At 37.8% G+C, this 22500-nt stretch overlaps 3 protein-coding genes and 1 long non-coding RNA gene across 8 annotated transcripts in view; 1 reads left to right on the plus strand and 3 right to left on the minus strand.

The window, feature by feature from the left end:
* Positions 1-470, minus strand: part of LOC106867483 (opioid growth factor receptor-like protein 1) — a 95634-nt gene extending 95164 nt beyond the window's left edge. Inside the window, exon 1 of the mRNA XM_089345633.1 lies at positions 447-470. Within this exon, the coding sequence (XP_089201759.1) occupies positions 447-455 (9 nt within the window). The 5' untranslated portion in view covers positions 456-470. The remainder of the gene's footprint in view (positions 1-446) is intronic.
* Positions 1-22500, minus strand: part of LOC149130362 (uncharacterized) — a 253238-nt gene that overhangs the window by 116826 nt on the left and 113912 nt on the right. The gene's annotated exons all lie outside the window — the stretch shown is intronic.
* LOC106867470 (uncharacterized) overlaps positions 3892-22500 on the minus strand; it is a 25311-nt gene continuing 6702 nt past the window's right edge. The window contains exons 1-3 of one of the 4 annotated variants that reach the window (XM_089345627.1): positions 16110-16239; positions 15245-15440; positions 3892-11646 (exon numbers count right to left, since the gene is read on the minus strand). In XM_089345627.1, coding sequence (XP_089201753.1) covers positions 9962-10945 — 984 coding nt within the window. In that variant the 5' untranslated portion in view covers positions 10946-11646; positions 15245-15440; positions 16110-16239 and the 3' untranslated portion in view covers positions 3892-9961. Of the gene's footprint in view, positions 11802-14690; positions 15441-16109; positions 16247-22500 lie in introns of those variants that run through there. The other 3 variants (XM_052978003.2, XM_089345628.1, XM_052978004.2) reach the window with 3 other exon arrangements.
* LOC106867478 (uncharacterized) lies at positions 16465-21119 on the plus strand. Of its 2 annotated transcripts, none has more exons than XM_014912362.3 (2): positions 16465-16852; positions 18267-21119. In XM_014912362.3, the coding sequence occupies exon 2, from the start codon at positions 18541-18543 to the stop codon at positions 19522-19524; it is 984 nt and encodes a 327-aa protein (XP_014767848.3). In that variant the 5' UTR covers positions 16465-16852; positions 18267-18540; the 3' UTR covers positions 19525-21119. The 2 variants fall into 2 exon arrangements, with proteins under 2 accessions (XP_014767848.3, XP_089201755.1); XM_089345629.1 differs by lacking the exon at positions 16465-16852 and adding an exon at positions 16864-18093.

Genomic DNA, 22500 nt, shown 5'->3' on the forward strand with positions numbered 1-22500 from the left:
GGGAGGAGGAGGAAGAAGAAGGAAAGAGGAGAAAGATAAGATGAATACAAGAGAAAAGTAAGAGGAAGTAGGAGAAAAAGAAGAAAAGAACATGGAAGAGTAGGAGAAAAAGAAGACGATGATAAAAGGAGGGGGCAGGGAGAAGCAGATGAAGAGAGGAGGAAGGAAAAGAATGGATCTTTGGGGTTTGACGGGCAACATTTTTTTTGTAGTGTTTTTGGTACCGAAACACTTTCAAACATCGAATATTTGTATATTTTGTGGGACAACCATTTCCGATTGCCATCGCTCTGGTGTCTTTCCAGCGTTCCAAAACCTTTAAATAAAGGTTTTCTTTCTCTGATTCGTAAATTCCACTTGGTGCACACACACACACACACACACACACACACACAGAATTATTTCTATAGGCGTAGGAGTGGCTGTGTTGTAAGTAGCTTGCTTACCAACCACATGGTTCCGGGTTCAGTCCCACTGCGTGGCATCTTGGGCAAGTGTCTTCTACTATAGCCTCGGGCCGACCAATGCCTTGTGAGTGGATTTGGTAGACGGAAACTGAAAGAAGCCCGTCATATATATGTATGTATATGTGTTTGTGTGTCTGTGTTTGTCCCCCAACATAGCTTGACAACCGATGCTGGTGTATTTATGTCTCCGTAACTTAGCGGTTCGGCAAAAGTGACCGATAAAATAAGTACTAGGCTTCTAAAGAATAAGTCCTGGGGTCGATTTGCTCGACTAAAGGCGGTGCTCCAGCATGGCCACAGTCAAAAGACTGAAAGAGTAAAAGAGTAAAGAGTATACGTACATAGGCGTAGGCGTGGCTATGTGGTAAGAAGTTTGCTTCTCAACCGCATGGTTCCGGGTTCAGTCCTGCTATGTGGCACCTTGTTGAGAAAGTGTCTTCTACAACAGCAATGAGCTGATCAGAGCCTTGCAAACGGATTTAATAGACGGAAACTGAAAGAATCCCATCATATATATATATATATCTTTTACTCGTTTCAGTCATTAGGCAGCGGCCATGCTGGAGCACCACCTTAAATTTTTAGCCGAATGAATCGATCCCAGTACTTATTATTATTATTTTTTAAAGTTTGGTACTTAGCCTATCGGTCTCTTTTCCAGCACCGCTAAGTTTCAGGGACGCAAACACACCAACACCGGTTGTCAAGCAGTGGTGGGGGAGGACAAACACAAACACACACACATAGATATATACACACACAACACACACATATATATACACACACAACACACACACACACACATATATATATATATATATATATATATATATATATATATATATATATATATATATATATATACACGTTGGGCTTCTTTCAGTTTCCGTCTACTAAATTCACTTGCAAAGATTTGGGTCGGCCTGGGGCTATAACAGAAGAACCTTGCCCAGGTGGCACACAGTATGGGATTACTGTAGGTTTCCCATCCATAAAGGGTTTAGCTTTTGGTGTATCGTCAGATCCCAAAAACCCTTTTGGCCCAAGTAAAGATATTTTTAAGAGGCCTTCGGTCAACAGGTTTTGGGGATCTGACGATACGTCATAAAGCTAAACCCCTTATGGACGGGAAACCAAAGGTGATCCCGTAAACCGGCCTTCCCCATTTTAAATATATATATATATATATATATATATATATATATATATATATATATATGTATGTATGTATATATATATATTGAGTGAGAGAAAAAGAGAAGGGGGAAAGAAAGAAAGAAAGAAGGAAAGAAACAGTGAGAGTGTGTGTGTGTGTGCGCGTGTGTGTGCACGCGCGCGTATGAGAAACAGAGAGAAAGAGAAAGAGAAAGAGAGAGAGAAATAAAGAGAGAGAGAAAGAGAGAGAAAGAGAAAGAAAGAGAGAGAAAGAGAAAGAGAGAGAGAGAGAAAAATAAAGAGAGAGAGAAAGAGAGAGGAAGAGAAAGAAAGAGAGAGAGAGAGAGAGAGAGAAAGAGAAAAAAAGAGAAAGAGAGAGAGAAAGAGAAAGAGAGAGAGAAAGAGAAAGAGAGAGAAAGAGAAAGAGAAAGAAAGAGAGAAAGAGAAAGAGAGAGAGAAGGTATGTATGTACGCGGTTTTATACACGCTGCCGTCCCAACCAACTCGCTTTTCTTTCAGTGTTTATAGCAAATGCCAAGTTTGGTAAGCACGGGCTACCGTTATGCATGCAGAGAGAGAGACGGGGAGGGTGGAGTAGAGAGGGAGAGAGAGAGAGAGAGAGAGAGAGAGAGAGAGAGAGACAGACAGAAGTAGCTCTGTATGTAAGTATGCTGGCAGCGAGTTAAGTCAAGTTCTGTGTGTGTGTGTGTGCGTCTGTCTGTCTATCTGGCTGGCTGGCTGGTTGGCTGGGTTGAACGCCAGAAGTCTTGCCAGTCAGATGATACTTTCATATTTGGTAAACATCTAAAGAACCCAGGTGAGGTTTGTGTTGGCTGAACTCTACGTGTGTGTGTGTGTGTGTGTGTGTGTGTGTGTGTGTGTGTGTGTGTGTGTAGATAGATAGATAGATAGATAGATAAAGATAGACAGGGTTGCCATTATAGTAACTAACAAGTTTTGATTTAAAATGTGGGAATTTTAAGTGCCAGCCTGTCAACACAACAAATATTTCAAAAACATAACTATATATATATATATATATATATATATGTCATCATCATTGTTTAACGTCCGCTTTCCATGCTAGCATGGGTTGGACGATTTGACTGAGGACTGGCGAACCAGGTGGCTGCACCAGGCTGCAATCTGATCTGGCAGAGTTTCTACAGCTGGATGCCCTTCCTAACGCCAACCACTCCGAGAGTGTAGTGGGTGCTTTTACGTGCCACCGGTATGAAGGCCAGTCAGGCGGTACTGGCAACGGCCATGCTCAAAATGGTGTTTTTTTACGTGCCACCTGCACAGGAGCCAGTCCAGCGGCACTGGCAGCGACCTCGCTTGAATGGAAGCCAGACAGCTGCTCTGGCAATGATCGCGCTCGGATGGTGCTCTTAGCACTCCAATGGCACAGGTGCCAGTCATCGAATTTGGTTCTATATATATATATATATAATAATTTTTTTCCCAGAGGATGTAGCAACCGTTACCAATATAGCATAAGAACTTACCTTAGGAGATCATTAGTTAGATTCCTTAAGGGTCGTTCTCACAGTTTATATTTATATCATAAGGTTTTTAAACTTTTAAATTTTCATATTCAAAAGAGACAGAGACTTCAAATTCGATATATCGATTTATTAAGAAGTGCCAAACGTCTAAATCCAAAGTTTGGCACAGAAATGTTAACATAGAGTGGTGAATAAATCGATATATCGAATTTGAAGTCTCTGTCTCTTTTGAATATGAAAATTTAAAAGTTTAAAAACCTTATATATATATATATATATATACAACTTATGGTTATCTTTTTGGCTGTTTGTGTGTGTGCATTTCTGAATGTCTTTCAACATATAGACAAGGCAGCACAAGCTTTAAGAAAAGGCTTTCACTATAATGACAAGTTGTTGTTAAGAGAGAGAAAGAGAGAGAGAGAGAGAGAGAGTGCGTGTGTGTGAAAAATAGAATTAAAATCTGTTTCAAGAAAAAGAAAAGCAGTATGTTGTTGAGCATATCAATGTAATTATTGTAGTAGGCTTCTACTGAAGGATTTATTTCATCTTGACTAGGTCGTTACCCGAAAGCATAGCGACAGGTAATGACTAATATTGATTTTTTTAATCAAATAATGTCAACAAATAACATATAAGTTTCAACTGAACAGTTAGACAGGATCAGTTTGGAGAAACATGAAACTTTTACCACACATTGATCAAATCTGTGAATTCTGTAGTTAACGGTTGGGTGTTTTATGTACAAAATAACAAAATAATTTGGGTATAAAATCAGCTTTATTTAAATTTCAGTTTATTTAAAACATATCCATAAAGAATAACAAGATTAAAAAAAGAAAAAAACTAACAATTCTGGGCTTCACAGTCAGAAAATAAAAGATTGAGAAAATGTGGTGATATTTTGTAAAACATACATATCAAACCCAGCATTCAGAATGGACATGAAAAAAAAAAACATTGATGATAATTATTCATAAATTATATCACTTTAAATTTATATTGATTTCAAATTTTGGCACCAGCAATTTGGGGGTAGGGGGTAAGCCAATTACATCGACCCTAGTGTTCATCTGGTACTTATTTTACACACCCTGAAAGGATAAAAGGCAAAGTCGATCTGGGTAGAATTTGAACTCAAAACGTAAAGATGGATAAAATGTCGCTAAGAATTTTGCCAAGCGTGCTAACGATTCTGCCAGCCTGCCACCTTATTTTACATTTATAATTAAGTGGAAGATTACAGTGACATTTACAAATTAACATTCAGCTTCATGATAATGAAGGAATCATGATGTAAATATTGGTTTCAAATTTTGGCAGCACAAAGCCAGCAATCTGAGAGGAGGGGGGTAAGTCAATTGCATTGACCCCAGTCGTCACCTGGTACTTATTTTATCTATCCTGAAAGAACGAAAAGCTGTCAACCCTGAGAGAATTTGAACTCAAAACATAACGACAGACAAGATGCTGTTGAGCATTTTGACCAGCATGCTAACGACTCTGCCAGCTCACTGTCTGATAGAAAGAAAGTTCTGTTGTTTTCAAGATGGAACAAAAAGAAATGCTTCTTTGGCCTTAACAGACATATGTAATCAAGATATTTCCCATCATTATTAATAACATAATCCCATCAATTTAGTAAATGCAAAGCCCCAAACATCGACTTTTTATGACCACCATCAGGTAACCACCTCAAATTCTAATGTATTACTTAGAAATATAATAAAAGTCATCCCTCAAACGAGCCAAGCGTAAAAGTAGCAGATTTTATAGAAAATTGAGAAAATGTGGGAAAAATAAGTAATTTTCCAGAATAATCATAAACCAACCAGCATGGTCGTTTAATTTGCATTTTGGAAGATGATTCCTATGTCGACCAATCATATGCCTCGTTGCATTCACTGCTCACAGCACAAGATGGCGGTGCACATCTCATCTTCGTTTATGCGGACGATTCTGAGGGGAAATCTTCAGCATTTTGTTACATGCATGTGACATCCAGCACACTCTGCAAAGTAGTTGGCATTAGGAAGCGCATCCAGCCATAGAAATCACACCAAATCTGACTGGAGTCTGGTGCAACTCCCCAGCTTGTCAGTTCGGGTCACACCGTCCAACCCATACCAGCCTGGACAATAGACATTACATGATCATAATTCATATCTATGGACCCCTTTTGATTACGATTTTATTCCGGTGGACCGCCAAAGTCATACAATGTTTAAAAACTAGTTTTATAGAAACTTCTTTCAAAATTCCTATTTTGCTTTTTCACACATTAACTTCTGTAGGTCGACCTATGTAAAACATTAGAGAGGGAAACCTAACTGTTTCTTGCAATAAATACAACTAAAGGACAATTTTTTCATGGACCTTTAAAATACTACCACAGATCCCTATTTTACTATTTTGTTCGTGTGGGCCTCTTTTGATTAATATTTTGTTCTGGTGGGCTCTATAACCATTTAATACATAAAAACTACCCCTATTTTGCAGAGAAAAGTGTAGGTGGCTAGCTGTGGACTCAAACTCACATCCCCATGATTACATGTCACGATGCTTTGACCGATTAAGCTAAACTACCCACTACAAATTCCTCTGCAAATTATGATATATAAATCACGCTTTATGAGACGCTCTCATATGTTAAATTCAAATTACGACAAACGTAAATAAACAAACGAAGTTTGCTTTTAGAAGCGTTGAGATGTCTTTTAGAAAGTTAAAGAAGTGATTTTTTAAATTCTCAATCGCAGAATAAAAAATCACTTTAACTTTCTAAAAGACATCTCAACGCTTCTAAAGGCAAACTTCGTTTGTCGTAATTTGAATTTAACATAAAAACTAGTTTTATAGATCCTTCTTTCAAAATTCCTATTTTGTTTCTCCCACATTAACTTGTGTCAGTTGAACTCTGTAAAATATTAGAGAAAGAAACCAAACTGTTTCTTGCAATACATAACCAATACATACATCTAAAGCAAAGCTTTATCATGGGCCCTTAAGATACTACACCAAATCCTCAATTTACTATTTTGCTAGCTTGGACCCCCTTAAATTATTATTTTATTCTGGTGGACCCCTACAGCCATTCAATGTTTAAAAACTAGTTCTATAGAATGTTATTTATTAATGTTTTAACACATTAATTTGTGTGGGTTGAACTGGGTAAAATGATACAGAAAGAAACCTGTTTTTTGCAATACATACACCTAAAACAAAATTTTTACAGGAGCCCTTAAAATATTATTGTGGATCCCCAATTTGCTATTTTGCTTGTGTGGAGCCCTTTTGATTATTATTTTCTGTTGGGTCCCCATAGCCATTTGGTGTTCGAAGATTGAACTATGTAAAATGTAAGAGAAGGAAACCTACATGTTTCTTGTGATACATACCAATACATACATCTAAATTTTTTCCAGAGGCCCTTAAAATATACTATTGTGGATCTTCAATTAACTACTTTGTTACGTGGACCCCCCAAAAATGTTATATGGACCTTCAGGGGTTATATAGACCCCAGTTCAGAACCATTGGCATGAAGTAATCCGCAAATAGAGGATAAAACATTAGAATGCAAAAACTAATGCATATTCTACTATGAATATTGTAAACGTACCCGTAAAGTGATCAAGTCAAAAATATGATGGAACTTTCTTTCTGATCTGCTACAAGAAATGGTAAAATGATTACGATCTTACCAACCATAGAATAGATAAAATTACAAAACAAAATATATATATATATAAGGTGTGGCAGTGTGATAAGAAATTTGCTTCCCAACTACACGGTTCCAGGTTCAGTCCCACTGCATGGCACTTTGGGTAAGTATCTTCTATTATAGCTTTGTACCAACAAGCCTTGTGAATGGATTTGGTATGTAGAAACTGAAAGAAGCCCATCATGTGTATGTGCGGGTGTGTATGTGTGTGTGTGTGTGAGAGAGAGAGTGTGTGTGCTTTGTGCCTGTGCTTGTCCCCTACTGCCAATTGATGACCAGTGTCAATGTGTTTACATCCCCTAACTTAGCAATTTGGCAAAAAAGGACTGATGAAATAAGTATCAGGCTTTAAAAAATAAATACCAAGATCAATATGGCCAATAGAAGATAAGGTAAATGAAAAATGCATGTGGCATTTATATATCCTAATATGGTCTGATGAAATATTTTTTATTTACAGTTTGTGCATTTTTTTTCTATCATAATAATTTGACGGAGATGTTATCACTCATTTTATGATGATATATTTCTCATCTCATTTCTCAGGCACAGGTGTGGCTGTGTGGTAAGAAGTTTTCCTCCCGGCCACATGGTTATGGGTTCAGTCCTACAGTGTGGCACCTTGGGCAAATGTCTCCCACAGCCTGACCAAAGCCATGTTAGCAGAGGGAAACTTAAAAAAGCTTGTCGTGTGTGTATACATATATATATATATATATATGTATATATATATATATATATATATATATATATATATATATATATATATATATATATATAATGTGTGTGTGTGTGTGTGTGTGTGTGATAAGAAGTTTGTTTCAGTCCCACTGCTTGGTACAGTGGGCAAGTATCACCTACAATAGCGTCAGGTTGACCAAAACCTAGTGAGTGGATCTACTAGACAGAAACTGAAAGAAGCCCATTGTATATCTCTCTCTCTCTCTCTATATATATATATATATATGTGTGGGGGGGGGGGGCGTGTCTGTGTTTTGTCCTCTACCACTGTTTGACAACCAGTATTCGTGTTTATGACCCATAACTTAGCAGTTCACCAAAAGAAACCGATAAAATAAATACCAAGCTACAAAACAAAATAAGTACTGGGGTCGATTCATTTGACTAAAAATTCTTCAAGGCAGTGCCCCAGCATGGCCGCAGTCCAACGACTTGAACACATAAAAAATCTATTTACGCACAATGTCAAATAAACAGTAATGTTTTTCTTTTGTCTACAAAATACTCAGATGTGTATATTTCCCAATATTCTAAAAAAATACATCTATTAAAAATATCACAATAGTTATTGATCTTGCCAATGTATATATATCGTCGTCGTCGTCGTTTAACGTCTGCTTTCCATGCTGGCATGGGTTGGACGATTTGACTGAGGACTGGTGAAACCAGATGGCTACACCAGGCTCCAATCTGATTTGGCAGAGTTTCTACAGCTGGATGCCCTTCCTAACGCCAACCACTCAGAGAGTGTAGTGGGTGCTTTTACATGTCACCCGCACGAAGGCCAGTCAGGCGGTATGGGCAACGGCCACGCTCAAAATGGTGCATTTCATGTGCCACCCGCACAAAAAAAAAAAAAAATATATATATATATATATATAAAAAAGAAAACAAACTAGCAACCATCAGTTATGACAACAAGGGTTCCAGTTGATATAATCAACAGAACAGCCTGCCCATAAAATTAACACACACATGGCTGAGTACTCCACAGACATATAAACCTTTAATGTATTTCTCAGAGAGATTCAGCATAACACTGAATGTGATAAAGTTGGCCCTTTTGAATTACAGGTACAACTCGTTTTTGCCAATTGAGTGAAATAAAATGTCTTGCTCAAGGACATAACATGCCGTTGGGAATTGAACTCACAACCTTACAATCAGGAGCTGAATACTGTAACGACCAAGTCAGAGACCTTCACTAAAAACTGGGACTTCGTTGGTTACAATGATAAGGGTTCCAGTTGATCTGATCAATGGAACAACCTGCTTGTGAAATTAACATGCAAGTGGTTGAGTACACCACAGGCACATGTACCCTTAATGTAGTTCTCAGGGAAATTCAGCATGACACAGAATGTGTTAAGGCTGCTGGCCCTTTGAGTTACAGGTGCAACTCATTTTTCCCAGCTGAGTGAACTGGAGCAACATGAAGTAAAGTGTCTCGCTCAAGGACAGAACATGCCTCCAGGAATCGAACTCACAACCTTACAATCGTGAGCCAAATAGTCTAACAACTAAGACACACATCTTCAATAAAAGCTGGCAGTCCACTGGTTACAACGACAAGGATTCCAGCTGATCCAATCAATGGGACAGCCTGCATGTGAAATTAACGTCCAAGTGGCTGAGCACTCCACAGACACATGTACACTTAATGTAGATCTCAGGGAGATTCAGCATGACATATAATGTGACAAGGCTGGCCCCTTTGAAATACAGATATTACTCATTTTTGCCAGCTGAGTGGACTGAAGCAATGTGAAATAAAGTGTCTTGCTCAAGGACACAACATGCTGCTGGAAATTGAACTCACAACCTCACGATCATGAGCCAACTAACCTAACTGCTAAGCCACACACCTTCACTAACCAATGTACATGTATAACTAATGTGGTTATCAGATCTATTTCTTTCACAGATTGACTTTTGATCTTGATACAGTTCTATGGCAGTGAAACATGGACACTAACAAAGAAATTATCAAACAGACTACATGGCTGCCATGCAATGATGCTAAAAATGGCCCTAAATGTGAAATGGCAGCAACATAAGACAAATGAATGCCTTTACAGAGACCAGCCAAAAATCAGTGAGAAAATCAGGCAAAGATGGCTGTGACTATCTGGTCACTGCGTGCGCTATCCATAGTTGAGAGCATCCAAATTACTCTTGTGGAACGCACTTCATGGAGATGTTGGAAGAGGAAAACGTCATCACACTTACATTGATCGCAGACACTGGCCCGAAATGTATCCAGGACCTTGAGGCAGTGATGACGGACCAAGAAGTATGGTGAGTGGTCTTTGTTGCTGCGACCCAGGTTGGAACCCGGCCATAAAAAAAAAAAAATAAACGTCTGGTTAACTAACTTCTTGAGAGAGGGGTTTATCACATTTATATAGTTTTTCTCCCGTGTGAATATATTTGTGTTTAGTTAAGTGACCATTTAGAGCAAATGATTTACCACAAATATTGCAATGATATGGCTTCTCTCCTGTATGAATGAATTTGTGTTTAGTCAAGGTACTTATCTGAGAGAATGATTTACCACAGATATCACAGTCATAAGGTTTTTCTCCTGTATGAATATATTTATGTGCAGTTAAGGCATTGCTTGCTGAGAATGATTTACCACAGATATCACAATGATATGGTTTCTCTCCGGTATGAATGCGCTTGTGCCTACTAAAGGCATTTAGTTGAGAGAACGATTTAGCACAAATATCACAGTGATACGGTTTCTCCCCTGTATGAATGTACTTATGTGTAATTAAATGACTACTTCCTGAGAATGATTTACCACAGATATTACAGGGGTAGGGTTTCTCTCCTGTATGAATGCGTTTGTGTTTAGTCAAAGTACTACTTTCAGTGAATGATTTACCACAGATGTCACAGTGAAATGGTCTCTCTCCTGAATGAATATACTTGTGTTTGGTTAAGTTACTATTTAGAGAGAAAGCTTTCCCGCAGACATCACAGAGATAAGGTCTCTCTCCTGTATGAATACGTTTGTGTTGACCTAAGATACCTTTCTGAGTGAACGCTTCGCCACATGTGTCGCAGACATGTGGTTTCTCTCCCGTGTGAACGTATCTGTGTGTAGTTAAGGTACTGCTGGCTGAGAATGATTCACCACAGATATCACAGCGATATGGTTTCTCTCCGGTATGGATGCGTTTGTGCTTAGTTAAGTCACAATTTTGAGAGAAAGACTTACCACAGACATTGCAATGATATGGCTTCTCTCCAAAGTGAAAATGTTGGTGAGTGGTAAGGCTATAATTTTGAGGGAAAGACATTTTACAGATTTCAGAATATGTTGGATTTTCTGTAGAATCCATCTTCTCTTCAGTTAATAAAAATAATCCTTTTCATTTGTCACATAATTCATTGTTCTGTAATGTTTTCTATATTACCATAAGTTAAAAACATTTCTCTTTGTTTTACTTCTTTTTTTCTTTTTTCATATATTTCTGTGTTGACGGAAATATTTCTACTGCTATCCCCTTGTCTGGACATCACATTATAGTTGTAAACGAGTACCACTGTCATACAAGCAGTGTTATTCATTTCTCTAATTGTCCATGAAAACACGTCCAGCCATGAGAAAATATCACCTTGTTTGGAAACTGATGAGGGTTGCAGACAGGAAAGGCAGCCAGCTGTAAAAAAATCTGCCTGACCCTTACAAGCATAGAAAAGTGGACATTAACATGATGATGACAATGATGATGCTGATGATTTTTGATCACTTCTGATCTTGGTCAAAATCAGAAGACGTTTGCAAACTCCTTCATAGATTTGTTCAAGTTCAATTAGAATCCAATATCATTCTGTATATATTCCAGACAGCAGAGTAGAGAAATATTGCTATTAACCTCAGTTCAGAAGATATATTTCACTGGAATTCACCACAGATTATGTTATATAAACAGGTTTATATTTATGATGTATAATGTCTTCCTTGAGTCTTTAAAGGCTGATCAATATTGAAGATGTATCTGAAGTAAAAATTCCTTTTATGTCTCTGACATCTGATATTCTGAAATAATATAAAAACAATATAAGATATAGACAATACTTAAAAAGCAGAGATTAAAAACATACATTTTACTATTAAATTTTTATAAACTATAAATACAGATATAGTACAGGCATGGCTACGTGATAAAAAGCTTGCTTCTTAACCGCATAGTTCTGGGTTCAGTCCCACTGTGTAGTACCTTGGGCAAGTGACTTCTACTATAGCCTCAGGCTGACTAAAGCCTTCTGAGTGGATGGAGTAGACAGAAACTGAAAAAAAGCCCACTGTGTGTGTGCGTGCGTGTGTGTGTGTGTGTGTGTGTGTGCACAGACATGGCAGAAGTAAATAGACACCACATAAAACATTGTTTTATGTTTAACTTGAAATGGTTTATATTTTTTATTAATTGACATTTTTATGTCCCAGGTTCAATATTAACTGTTTAATCATGCCAAATACAAAATAAGCCTTGGAACTGTCCAAATTTCAAAGAGGCCGTATTGTGGGTCAATGTGAAGGTGGACTTAGAATAAGATTGCAGAAAACTTTGGGGTCTCACTTCTACAGTTAATAGAGTGATTGTGCAATTCATGAGAGGAGTAGGAGTCCACATCACCTCACCCAGGTCGACATGACCCTTCGCTTTGTTAAGAGAAGTGTGGAGGATAATCCTCATTGCAAGGCCTCTAACATAGCAGAACAAGTTGATGTCAGTCTCAGAACAGCTGTCAGATATCTCCACAAACTTGGCTACTATGGCACAGCAGCAAGAAGGAAGCCACTTCTTCGACCAGCCAATATCATATTCTCTGATGGGTCCGGATTTGCTGTATTTTCTGACAGTGGTCGAGTGTGGGTCTGGAAACTGTGATCAAGAATTTGATGTGAAAAGATTGCAGCCAACAATGAAACATGGTGGCTATTCTGTGATGGTCTGGTGAACAATTTGGAGTAACGGTCGATCAGAGCTGGTGGAGTGTGAAGGAAACATACACTCAGATAAATATGTGTCCATACTGCAGCAAGGACCCCTTCTGATATCTTCTCCAATTGTGAAATGATAAAAGAAGATTCCTTATTTATGGAAGATGGGGCTCCTTGACGCACAGCTAAAAAAAACCCATGATTGAAGAGAATGGCATTAAAAAGGTTCCATGGCCAAGCCAGACACCAGATATGAACTCGACTGAACAGGACACTTCGTAAAACAGACAGGACACTTCGTAAAAAGAACAAGAAAGCATCCTCAAAGCCAGATCTTTTGAGATTACTGCATGAAACTTGGCAAGAAATTCCACAAGAGAATATTCGTCATCTGATCAGTAGCATGCCTTATAGGATCCTTGCATTGAAAAATGCAAAGGCCATGTCTACTAACCAGTATTGACAACCAGTATGGGTGAGACATCAGGCTGTAGAAACCAACCAAAACAGACTGGGGCAGCTCTCCACCTTAACAGTTTCAGTCAAACCGTCCAACCCATGCCAGCATGGCAAACACATGCTAAATGATGGTGATGTTTTAGCTAAGTTGATGGTAATATAACTTCCATTTGGTTGGGGTTGAGCAAAATGAATAATTTCTGAATTTTCATTATTTTCCTTCTAGCATTTCCTTTGACTCATCGTTTTGTATTCTTGCATTATTTTTGGGAGCCAAAATTGGTCAGCATAGTTGTCGTTGAAGTTGAGAGAGTTTGGAACATATTCAGGTGACAGGTACTTTATTTTCAAGAAATTTTTTCTTAACTTTGACCCGATTGCAATTGAGGTTGCTAATAAAATATTCTTTTATCTGTTGGATTCCAAGTCGATTCTTTTCCCATACTAATGTCTAATTCGAGAATTTTCGAGTTTCAAAATATTATGTCAAAAATGGGGTAAAATGAGTATTGAGTAATTTCAATAATTTCTTCTCTTTAACTGCATGGTGCATAAATATATATAGTGGAGGCGCAATGGCTCAGTGGTTAGGGCAGAGGACTCGCGGTCATAGGATTGCAATTTCGATTCCCAGACCGGGCGTTGTGAGTGTTTATTGAGCGAAAACACCTAAAGTTCCACGAGGCTCCGGCAGGGGATGGTGGCAAACCCTGCTGTACTCTTTCACCACAACTTTCTCTCACTCTTTCTGTTGTACCTGTAATTCAAAGGGTCAGCATTGTCACACTCTGTGTCACGCTGAATATCCCCGAGAACTACATTAAGGGTACACATGTCTGTGGAGTGCTCAGCCACATGCACGTTAATTTCACGAGCAGGCTGTTCCGTTGATCGGATCAACTGGAACCCTCGATGTCGTAAGCGACGGAGTGCCAACAACAACAACAGCAGAAATATATTAGGAAGAGAGACACTCCAGAAGATTGTCAAAATGCAACAGAGAATATTTTATGTTGAGTTTTTAGATTTAGTCAAGTTTCATTAATTACATATCATATTGCCATTTTACCAAGATCCTCTTTCAACTTGACCTACATACTTTAAATTTTTGTTGCATTTCTGATTTTTCTGATGTTTGTGGATGGATACTGATGTGCATGAGTCTTCTCAAATGTAATTCTGGAAAACTAACCAGGCAAATTTACTTTATTTTGTCTTACTCATTTTGCCCTAACTAAATTTGTCTCAAAAAGAGAGATAATTTTCTGAAATGTTTTTCTGACTATGTTATAGTGTTTTTAATGCATTTGGAGAAGGTCATTTACTTACTCTTTTACTTGTTTCAGTCTTTTGACTGTAGCCATGCTGGAGCACTGCCTTTAGTCGAGCAAATCGACACCAGGACTTATTCTTTAGAAGCCTAGTACTTATTCTATTGGTCTCTTTTGCCGAACCGCTAAGTTATGGGGACATAAACACACCAGCATCGGTTGTCAAGCGATGTTGGGGGGACAAACACAGACACACAAACATATATATATATATATATATAAATATATATACATATATACGACGGGTTTCTTTCAGTTTCCGTCTACCAAATCCACTCACAAGGCTTTGGTCGGCCTGAGGCTATAGTAGAAGACAATTGCTCAAGGTGCCACGCAGTGGGACTGAACCCGGGATCATGTGGTTGGTAAGCAAGCTACTTACCACACAGCCACTCCTACGCCTAAGATAGTGAATATTTGTAAAAAAAATTCTTCTTTTTTTTCGAAAACTGCTGTAACTCTCTTTGTACCCACCCCCGCCTTATACTTCAATTTCTAACACTGACAGAACCTGTTTAATGTTTGGCTAAGTTTGTGACAACATGACGTTATTAACGTTCCATATATAATAAAATAACTTATATGGAACATGTAGCCTTCACGGTACTTGTCCAAGGAGTGAGCAAGGAATCACGACGGAAGTATAGAAAACTGTACATATATTGTAGGGTGAAGGGTAGAATTATTGACATAAAAAATAATTCAGACACCACAATAAAAACAACAGAGATGTTAGTGTTTACATATTTAACGGTGTGTATTAAGAATATCCGATAATTTCCTATTTGGCGTTCATAAAATCGAATTTTGTTTTAGTTTCAATTTCATTTCAACTCGATTAACATGTATCATGGATGTCTTGTTGCTCCTCGTTTTATTATGAATTCTAACGAAATACTTACAGGTCAGCAGATATTCAATGAAAGCCATGCAATTACGACACTGGTTCGATCTTCGTCGGATTCAGTGATTTGTATTACTTGGTTTTGCCGGCCGTGGATCGTTGAAGAAGTCTCGAATGTGCCCAAGGCGAGACTCTATTCAAAATAAGTCGAACATTTTTCCTCATATTTTACTCGCTGATCGTTATGTGTACCACTAATAATTAAGAAATGTTGTTTTGAAATAAACTTTTTGGATCACCATCACAATACGAACGTCAAATAGGAAAATAGCGAATATCCTATAACTTTTGAGAGCAGATCGTAAAACGCTTGGAAATGTTTACCATTCTATTATTATTATTATTATAGGCCCGTTCGTAGAAAGTGTAGCTTTACATTAGATTTCTGCACAACCATAGATGGTAATTTATAGAAGTCTCGAAAACAGTTCTCAACGCGGTCCATACGACCCTTGAGGTTCCACAAAAGATTTTGTTAAAATTTACGTCCAATAAACTGGTTATACTTCTACAATCAATGCACAAGATATTTTTAACAATTTATTTATACAATTCTTAACAATATTTATAATATAATGGGATTTAAAAAAAAAAAACATCATCGAATAGCTATGACAGTCCGTCAGAGAAAAATAGGAATTAAAGGGAGTCCGTAGGCAAAAATTGGTTGAGAACCACTAGTCAAGAATAATATGTTGGTCTGGAATGTTAGTGTTTAATTACTGATTTCAGACAATTAGTGACAGATAATAAAAGAATTAATATCGATCTCTGACTAAGCAACATCAAAAACTCGCATTTTTGACTAGAGCTTTCAATTACCCTGTTCATCGACTTTTAAAAAATATGTTAATATATCTTACCTGTTATGATAAATCAGTATTTAATGAAAAATATATTTAATTACAGCCGAGTGCGACTTAACAGCAAATAATTTGACAGCAGGTATATTAAAAAAACGACACGGAAAGAAAAACGAAACGTAGTAAAAAAAATAATTCTCTACTGAACTAGGTTTGACATTTCTTTCATTTTTATACCCGCAATTACTCCAAAGTATATTTAGAAATAGACAGACTGTTTATCATCGAACTAAATGAAATGTGTAGATATGGTTATCTCTTGTTAATGTGATTTATATATATATATATATTTTTTTAATGTGTGGGTTATAACAAAAATACGAAACTAGAACAAGGAATTATTCAACTGGAAATACAATTTGATGACAGAAAGTTGAGATAAAAGAGAATTGAAACAGGGTGGAATGAAACATACAGATGTTTCCGTATACACACAGCTAGAAGCATATATTTATATGTGTATATTATTTCTGAAATTTTCACTTAAAATGTATAATAAACATATACTTCCCAACGTATTGCACTGCAGAAAAATTTATATAAAATGTAAAAACAATAGAATTTTGAAATCTCTATATCCGTGACAGTTTCTAGTTTTTTTGTTCTACGTTTCGTTTTTCTTTCTGTGTTGGATTTATAATATTCCTGATGTCAAACTATATATATATATATATCTGCTGTCAAGTCGCACCTTGGTTGTAATTAAAGAATTTTTCACATTTAACATTGATTTATCAAAACAGGTAAGATATAATAACATATTACCTTAGTAGAAATCAGTGAATATGGATAATTGAAAGCTCCAGACAAAATTGCAAGTTGTTAATGTTGCTAAGTCCGAGATCGATATTAAATCTTTATTGTCCGTCACTGATTGTCTGATATCAGTAATTAAACAATAACAACCTAAATCAACAAGTTTATTCTTAGACCATTCTGTAAATTACCATTTAGGGTGTCGAGAAATTTGATGTACAACTTCACTTTCCTCTAATGTACCTATAATAAAGGTTTCAAATTTTGGCACAAAGCCAGCAATTTTCGGAAAGTCAGTGAGTTGATTACATCGACCACAGTGCTCTTGAACTCAGAAGGTAAAAGACGGACGAAATGTCACTAAGCATTTATTACGGCATTCTTGCCTTTGCTAAGCGTGCTAACGATTCTACCAGCTCTATGCCTTTCGTATACTTAAATTATAGAATGGTAAACATTTCCAAGTGTTTTACTATCTGCCCTTAAAAGTTATGAAATATTTATTTTTTATTCTTTTTCTGGCTATCCAACCTGAGGGCCCTGGTGTGTGTGTGTGGGGGGGGTGTATATGGGAAAGAAAAGAAATTTCCAAAGTTTGTTTTCCTCATTAAAAAGTGTGGTGAAAAAAAAAAAATTGGAAAAATCCCCGTCAAAACAAAGATCTCTACCCTTTTTACTCGCTTTACTGCAGCCATGTTGGGGTACCACCCTAGAGGGTTTCAGTCAAACGAATCTACCCCATTGTGTTTTTTAAGCCTGGGTACTTATTCTATTGCCAAACTGTTAAGTTACTGGAATGTACGCAAACACAAAGACTCACTCACGCACCAAGACTTTGATTGACCCAGAGATATAGCAGTAGACACGTAACTAACGTTTCATGCAGTGCAATTGAACCCGAAACCATGTGGATCGGACAGGCTGTTAAATATGTTAACACTGACATCTCGTTTTCTTATAGCGTCTGAGCGTCTGAATTACTTCCCCATGATTAGCAATAATAATAAAGCATTTAGTGGTACCCTACCAATATGGTATTACTTTAAATTCAGTTTAAATGAAAAACTTGTAGGTTCACAAATTTTGGGAGTTTTTTGTTTTTTTAAATTTGAATGTTCAACTGTTAGCACACAATAAATCCTCAACCAGTCCTGAGCTCAATGCTGGATGTTCAAGAACCAAATGAAGGGCAGATTTTCAATCCCAGGATCACCCTGATTCCCATAAGGTATAATATGTCTTTTTTAGGTGGGGCATGGGTAAAGAGGGGCCAATGCCTTCCTTGCACTCTGATTTCCCAGTTTTGTTGTTGCCAGCCCTTACCTGTTTCCAAGTAGAATTACAGTGAAACATTTTCTATGTACTGAAATTAATTGTAAAATGTCTCTGTTTTATTGACAGGAATGTATACAAGATGATTTTTGATTCTAATTAAAATCGGATTATGAAGGAGTTTGCAACATCTACAAATATTAACAAAGACTGCAGTTGATGGAAATGTAACAGAGAAAATATTTGGAATAAAATATATAAACATTTGAAAATGAAAATATATATTGTGATAGGAAGGAAAATTAGATAAACATTTGTGTGAGAATATGGTTGAATAAAAACCACAGTGGATTGATTGATGTCAAAAAATATTGGGAAAATATAACACTGTAGTATTTGTAAAATGTCATTCTCTCAAAAAGATGGCCTCACTACTAACAAACTTATTCACAGAAAGGATAAGCCATATCATTGTGACGTCTGTGATAAATCATTCTCTCGAACTCACCACTTAACCGAACACAAACACATTCATACAGGAGAGAAGCCATATCACTGTGATATCTGTGGTAAATCATTCACTCAGAAAAGTACCTTAACTATTCACATACGCATTCATACAGGAGAGAAACCATATCACTGTGATATCTGTGGTATTTCATTCTCTGAAGGAAATAGCTTAACTGTACACAAACAAATACATACAGGAGAGAAACCACATCACTGTGATATCTGTAGTAAATCATTCTCTCGAAGCCATAACTTAACTGAACATATGCGTATCCATACAGGAGATAAACCATATCACTGTAATATCTGTAGTAAATCATTCTCTACAAGTAGTAGCTTAACAAAACACATACGCAGTCATACTGGAGAGAAACCATACACCTGCGACATCTGTGGCAAATCGTTATCTACAAGCAGTAGCCTAAGTACACATGTACGTCTTCATACAGGTGAGAAGCCACATGGCTGTGATATCTGTGGTAAATCATTCTCTCAGAAAGGTAATTTGACTGAACATAGACGTATTCATACAGGAGATAAACCTTATCACTGTGATATCTGTGGTAAATCATTTTCTGAAAATCATCATTTAACCAAACACAAACACATACATACAGAAGATAAACCATACTATTGCGATATCTGTGGTAAATCATTCTCTCGAAATCATACTTTGATTGAACACAAACAAACTCATACAGGAGAGAAGCCATATTGTTGTGATATTTGTGGTAAATCATTCTCTCGAAATTTTCATTTAATCGAACATAAGCACATTCATACAGGGGAGAAGCCTTATAACTGTGATGTCTGCAGCAAATCATTTGTTCGAAAAAGACAGTTGACTACGCATGTGTGTAGTCACACAGAAGAATAACTGTCAACATCAGAAGGGTTTTTGTAAAAGCAATATTTTATATAACAATAAATGTATTTACACATGAAAAGATATGATAGGGTGTGAGAGCAATTTAGGGATCTATTTCAAAACGGGGGCACCAGTTTTCATTAATGTTTTATGTAGTGTTTTTGGTACCGAAAGACTTTCAAACTTCGTATACTTATCTATTTTGTGTTATAGAACAGAAAAAAATTTTTGTATTCGAATTTATTTCATGTAAAAAAATTGTCTTATTTCGATAATTTCTACTAATCACTAACGTCTATTCAGTTGAAAACAGTTAGCGCTGTAACGGTGTATATCATATTAATCCCCTAACCCTAACCCTAACTAGACTGTTAACCGTAACCTTAACCCTAAAACTAACCCTAACTCTAGAATCCGAACTCTAAAATTGTTACACACATAGATACGCGCAGCGTAATTTATTATATAAACAATATATGTGTATAAATTACGATTAAACCGGATGAAATATGTCACAGGGAATAACATTTTTATGACCGCCCAGCAGTAACTCTATTGAGCTAAATAGACGTCAGTGGTTGGTTGAAATTACAGAAATACGACAACTTTAACATGAAATAACTTGCGATGTAGGTTTTTTTGTTAAGAAGACTAAGAGTAAAAGATGTTTTATACGACACATTCTACCAGTGTCCCAAGTTTCAAAGTGTTTCGTTAAGAAAATACGGGTGCCCCCGTTTTGAACTAGATCCCAATTTTCTAACCACAACTATATCTACATTAGTGATCATCACTTACTGATAGTTTTAATAAAAATTACTGAAATACAGTAATACCTTACCTTTGCGAGGACCCACGTTATGAGACTCTGGGTTTATGAGTTTTATTTTGCAAGCACAAGATCCAAATATTGAACGAAATACAAAAGTTTCTATTACCATGACAAATGCTTATGCATGTTATCGAGACATTTGTGTTGGCACTCCGTCGCTTACGACGTCGAGGGTCCCAGTTGATCCGATCAACGGAACAGCCTGCTCATGAAATTAACGTGTAAGTGGCTGAGCACTCCACAGACACGTGTACACTTAACGTAGTTCTTGGGGGATATTCAGCGTGACACAGTGTGACAAGGGTGACCCTTCGAATTACAGGCGCAACAGAAACAGGAAGTAAGTGTGAGAGAAAGTTGTGGTGAAAGAGTACAGCAGGGTTCACCACCATCCCCTGCCCGAGCCTCGTGGAGCTTTAGGTGTTTTCGCTCAATAAACACTCACAACGCCCGGTCTGGAAATAGAAAGCGCGATCCTATGACCGCGAGTCCACTACCCTAACCACTGGACCGTTGCGCCTCCACTCCGAGACATTTATAGAGAGCGAAAAAAAGTTTCTTCTAAACAAACAACTCTAGACTTTTTTATAAAAAGAAATCTTCAAATCTGTCTACGAGTGTTTGTGAATCAGCAATCGCATCTACAAGTGATGGTGTGCACGAGTCTAGTGCAAGTAAAAGTGATTCAAAAAACGATTGTTATAATAATATTTTTTTTATTATAAATTATCTCGACATTCTTTTTATTTTACATAAAACATTCTTTACATTCTACCGTTGTTTTCTTGCCATTTATTTACAAGCATTACAAATTTTATAAGTAAAATATTTTTCTGGGAACGAATTACAATTTATAACATTGGACACGAAACTCAGCTTGCGAAGACTTATTGGGGCAAGCGAAAGCGAAATCGGGATGGCACCTGTGCCCAGCGTCGCCTTTCTGGCACTTGTGCCCGCGGCATGTGTAAGGACTTTCGAGCGAGATCGTTGCCAGTGCCCCTGGACTGGCTCTTATGCGGGTGGCACATAAAATACACCATTTTGAGCGTGGCCATTGCCAGTACCGCCTGACTGGCCTTCATAGGATTTTCGAGCCAGATCGTTGCCAGTGCCCCTGGACTGGCTCTTGTGCAGGTGGCACATAAAATACACCATTTTGAGCGTGGCCATTGCCAGTACCGCCTGACTGGCCTTCGTAGGATTTTCGAGCCAGATCGTTGCCAGTGCCCCTGGACTGGCTCTTGTGCGGGTGGCACATAAAATACACCATTTTGAGCGTGGCCATTGCCAGTACCGCCTGACTGGCCTTCGTAGGATTTTCGAGCCAGATCGTTGCCAGTGCCCCTGGACTGGCTCTTGTGCGGGTGGCACATAAAATACACCATTTTGAGCGTGGCCATTGCCAGTACCGCCTGACTGGCCTTCGTAGGATTTTCGAGCCAGATTGTTGCCAGTGCCCCTGGACTGGCTCTTGTGCGGGTGGCACATAAAATACACCATTTTGAGTGTGGCCGTTGCCAGTACCGCCTGACTGGCCTTCGTGCGGGTGACACGTAAAAGCACCTGCTACACTCTCGGAGTGGTTGGCGTTAGGAAGGGCATCCAGCTGTAGAAACTCTGCCAAATCAGATTGGAGCCTGGTGTAGCCTTCGGGCTCCACCAGTCCTCTTTCAAATCGTCCAACCCATGCTACCATGGAAAGTGGACGTTAAACGATGATGATGGTGAACATTGCTACTATGGGAAATTATTGCTCTGCTTTACAAGTTTTCATTTTACAAGCGGTCTCTGGGGATTAACTCATATATCAAGGTATTACTGTATATTGTAAAATCATTATCATCATTATTTCCCATGCTGACATGGGATAGATGGTTTGTCTGGGACTGGTCAGCTAGAGAGCTGCACCAGACTCCAGTTGTCTGATTTGGTTTCGTTTCTTATTGCTTTATTGCCCACAAGGGGCTAAACATAGAGGGGAGAAACAAGGACAGACAAAGGGATTAAGTCGATTACATCAACCCCAGTACTTATTTAATTGACTCCGAAAGGATGAAAGGCTGAGTCGACCTCGGTGGAATTTGAACTCAGAACGTAACAGCAGACGAAATACCGCTAAGCATTTCGCCCAGCGTGCTAACATTTCTACC

This window comes from Octopus bimaculoides, chromosome 29 (genome assembly GCF_046866305.1).
Source record: "Octopus bimaculoides isolate indiv1 chromosome 29, ASM4686630v1, whole genome shotgun sequence".
NCBI classification, from domain to species: domain Eukaryota; kingdom Metazoa; phylum Mollusca; class Cephalopoda; order Octopoda; family Octopodidae; genus Octopus; species Octopus bimaculoides.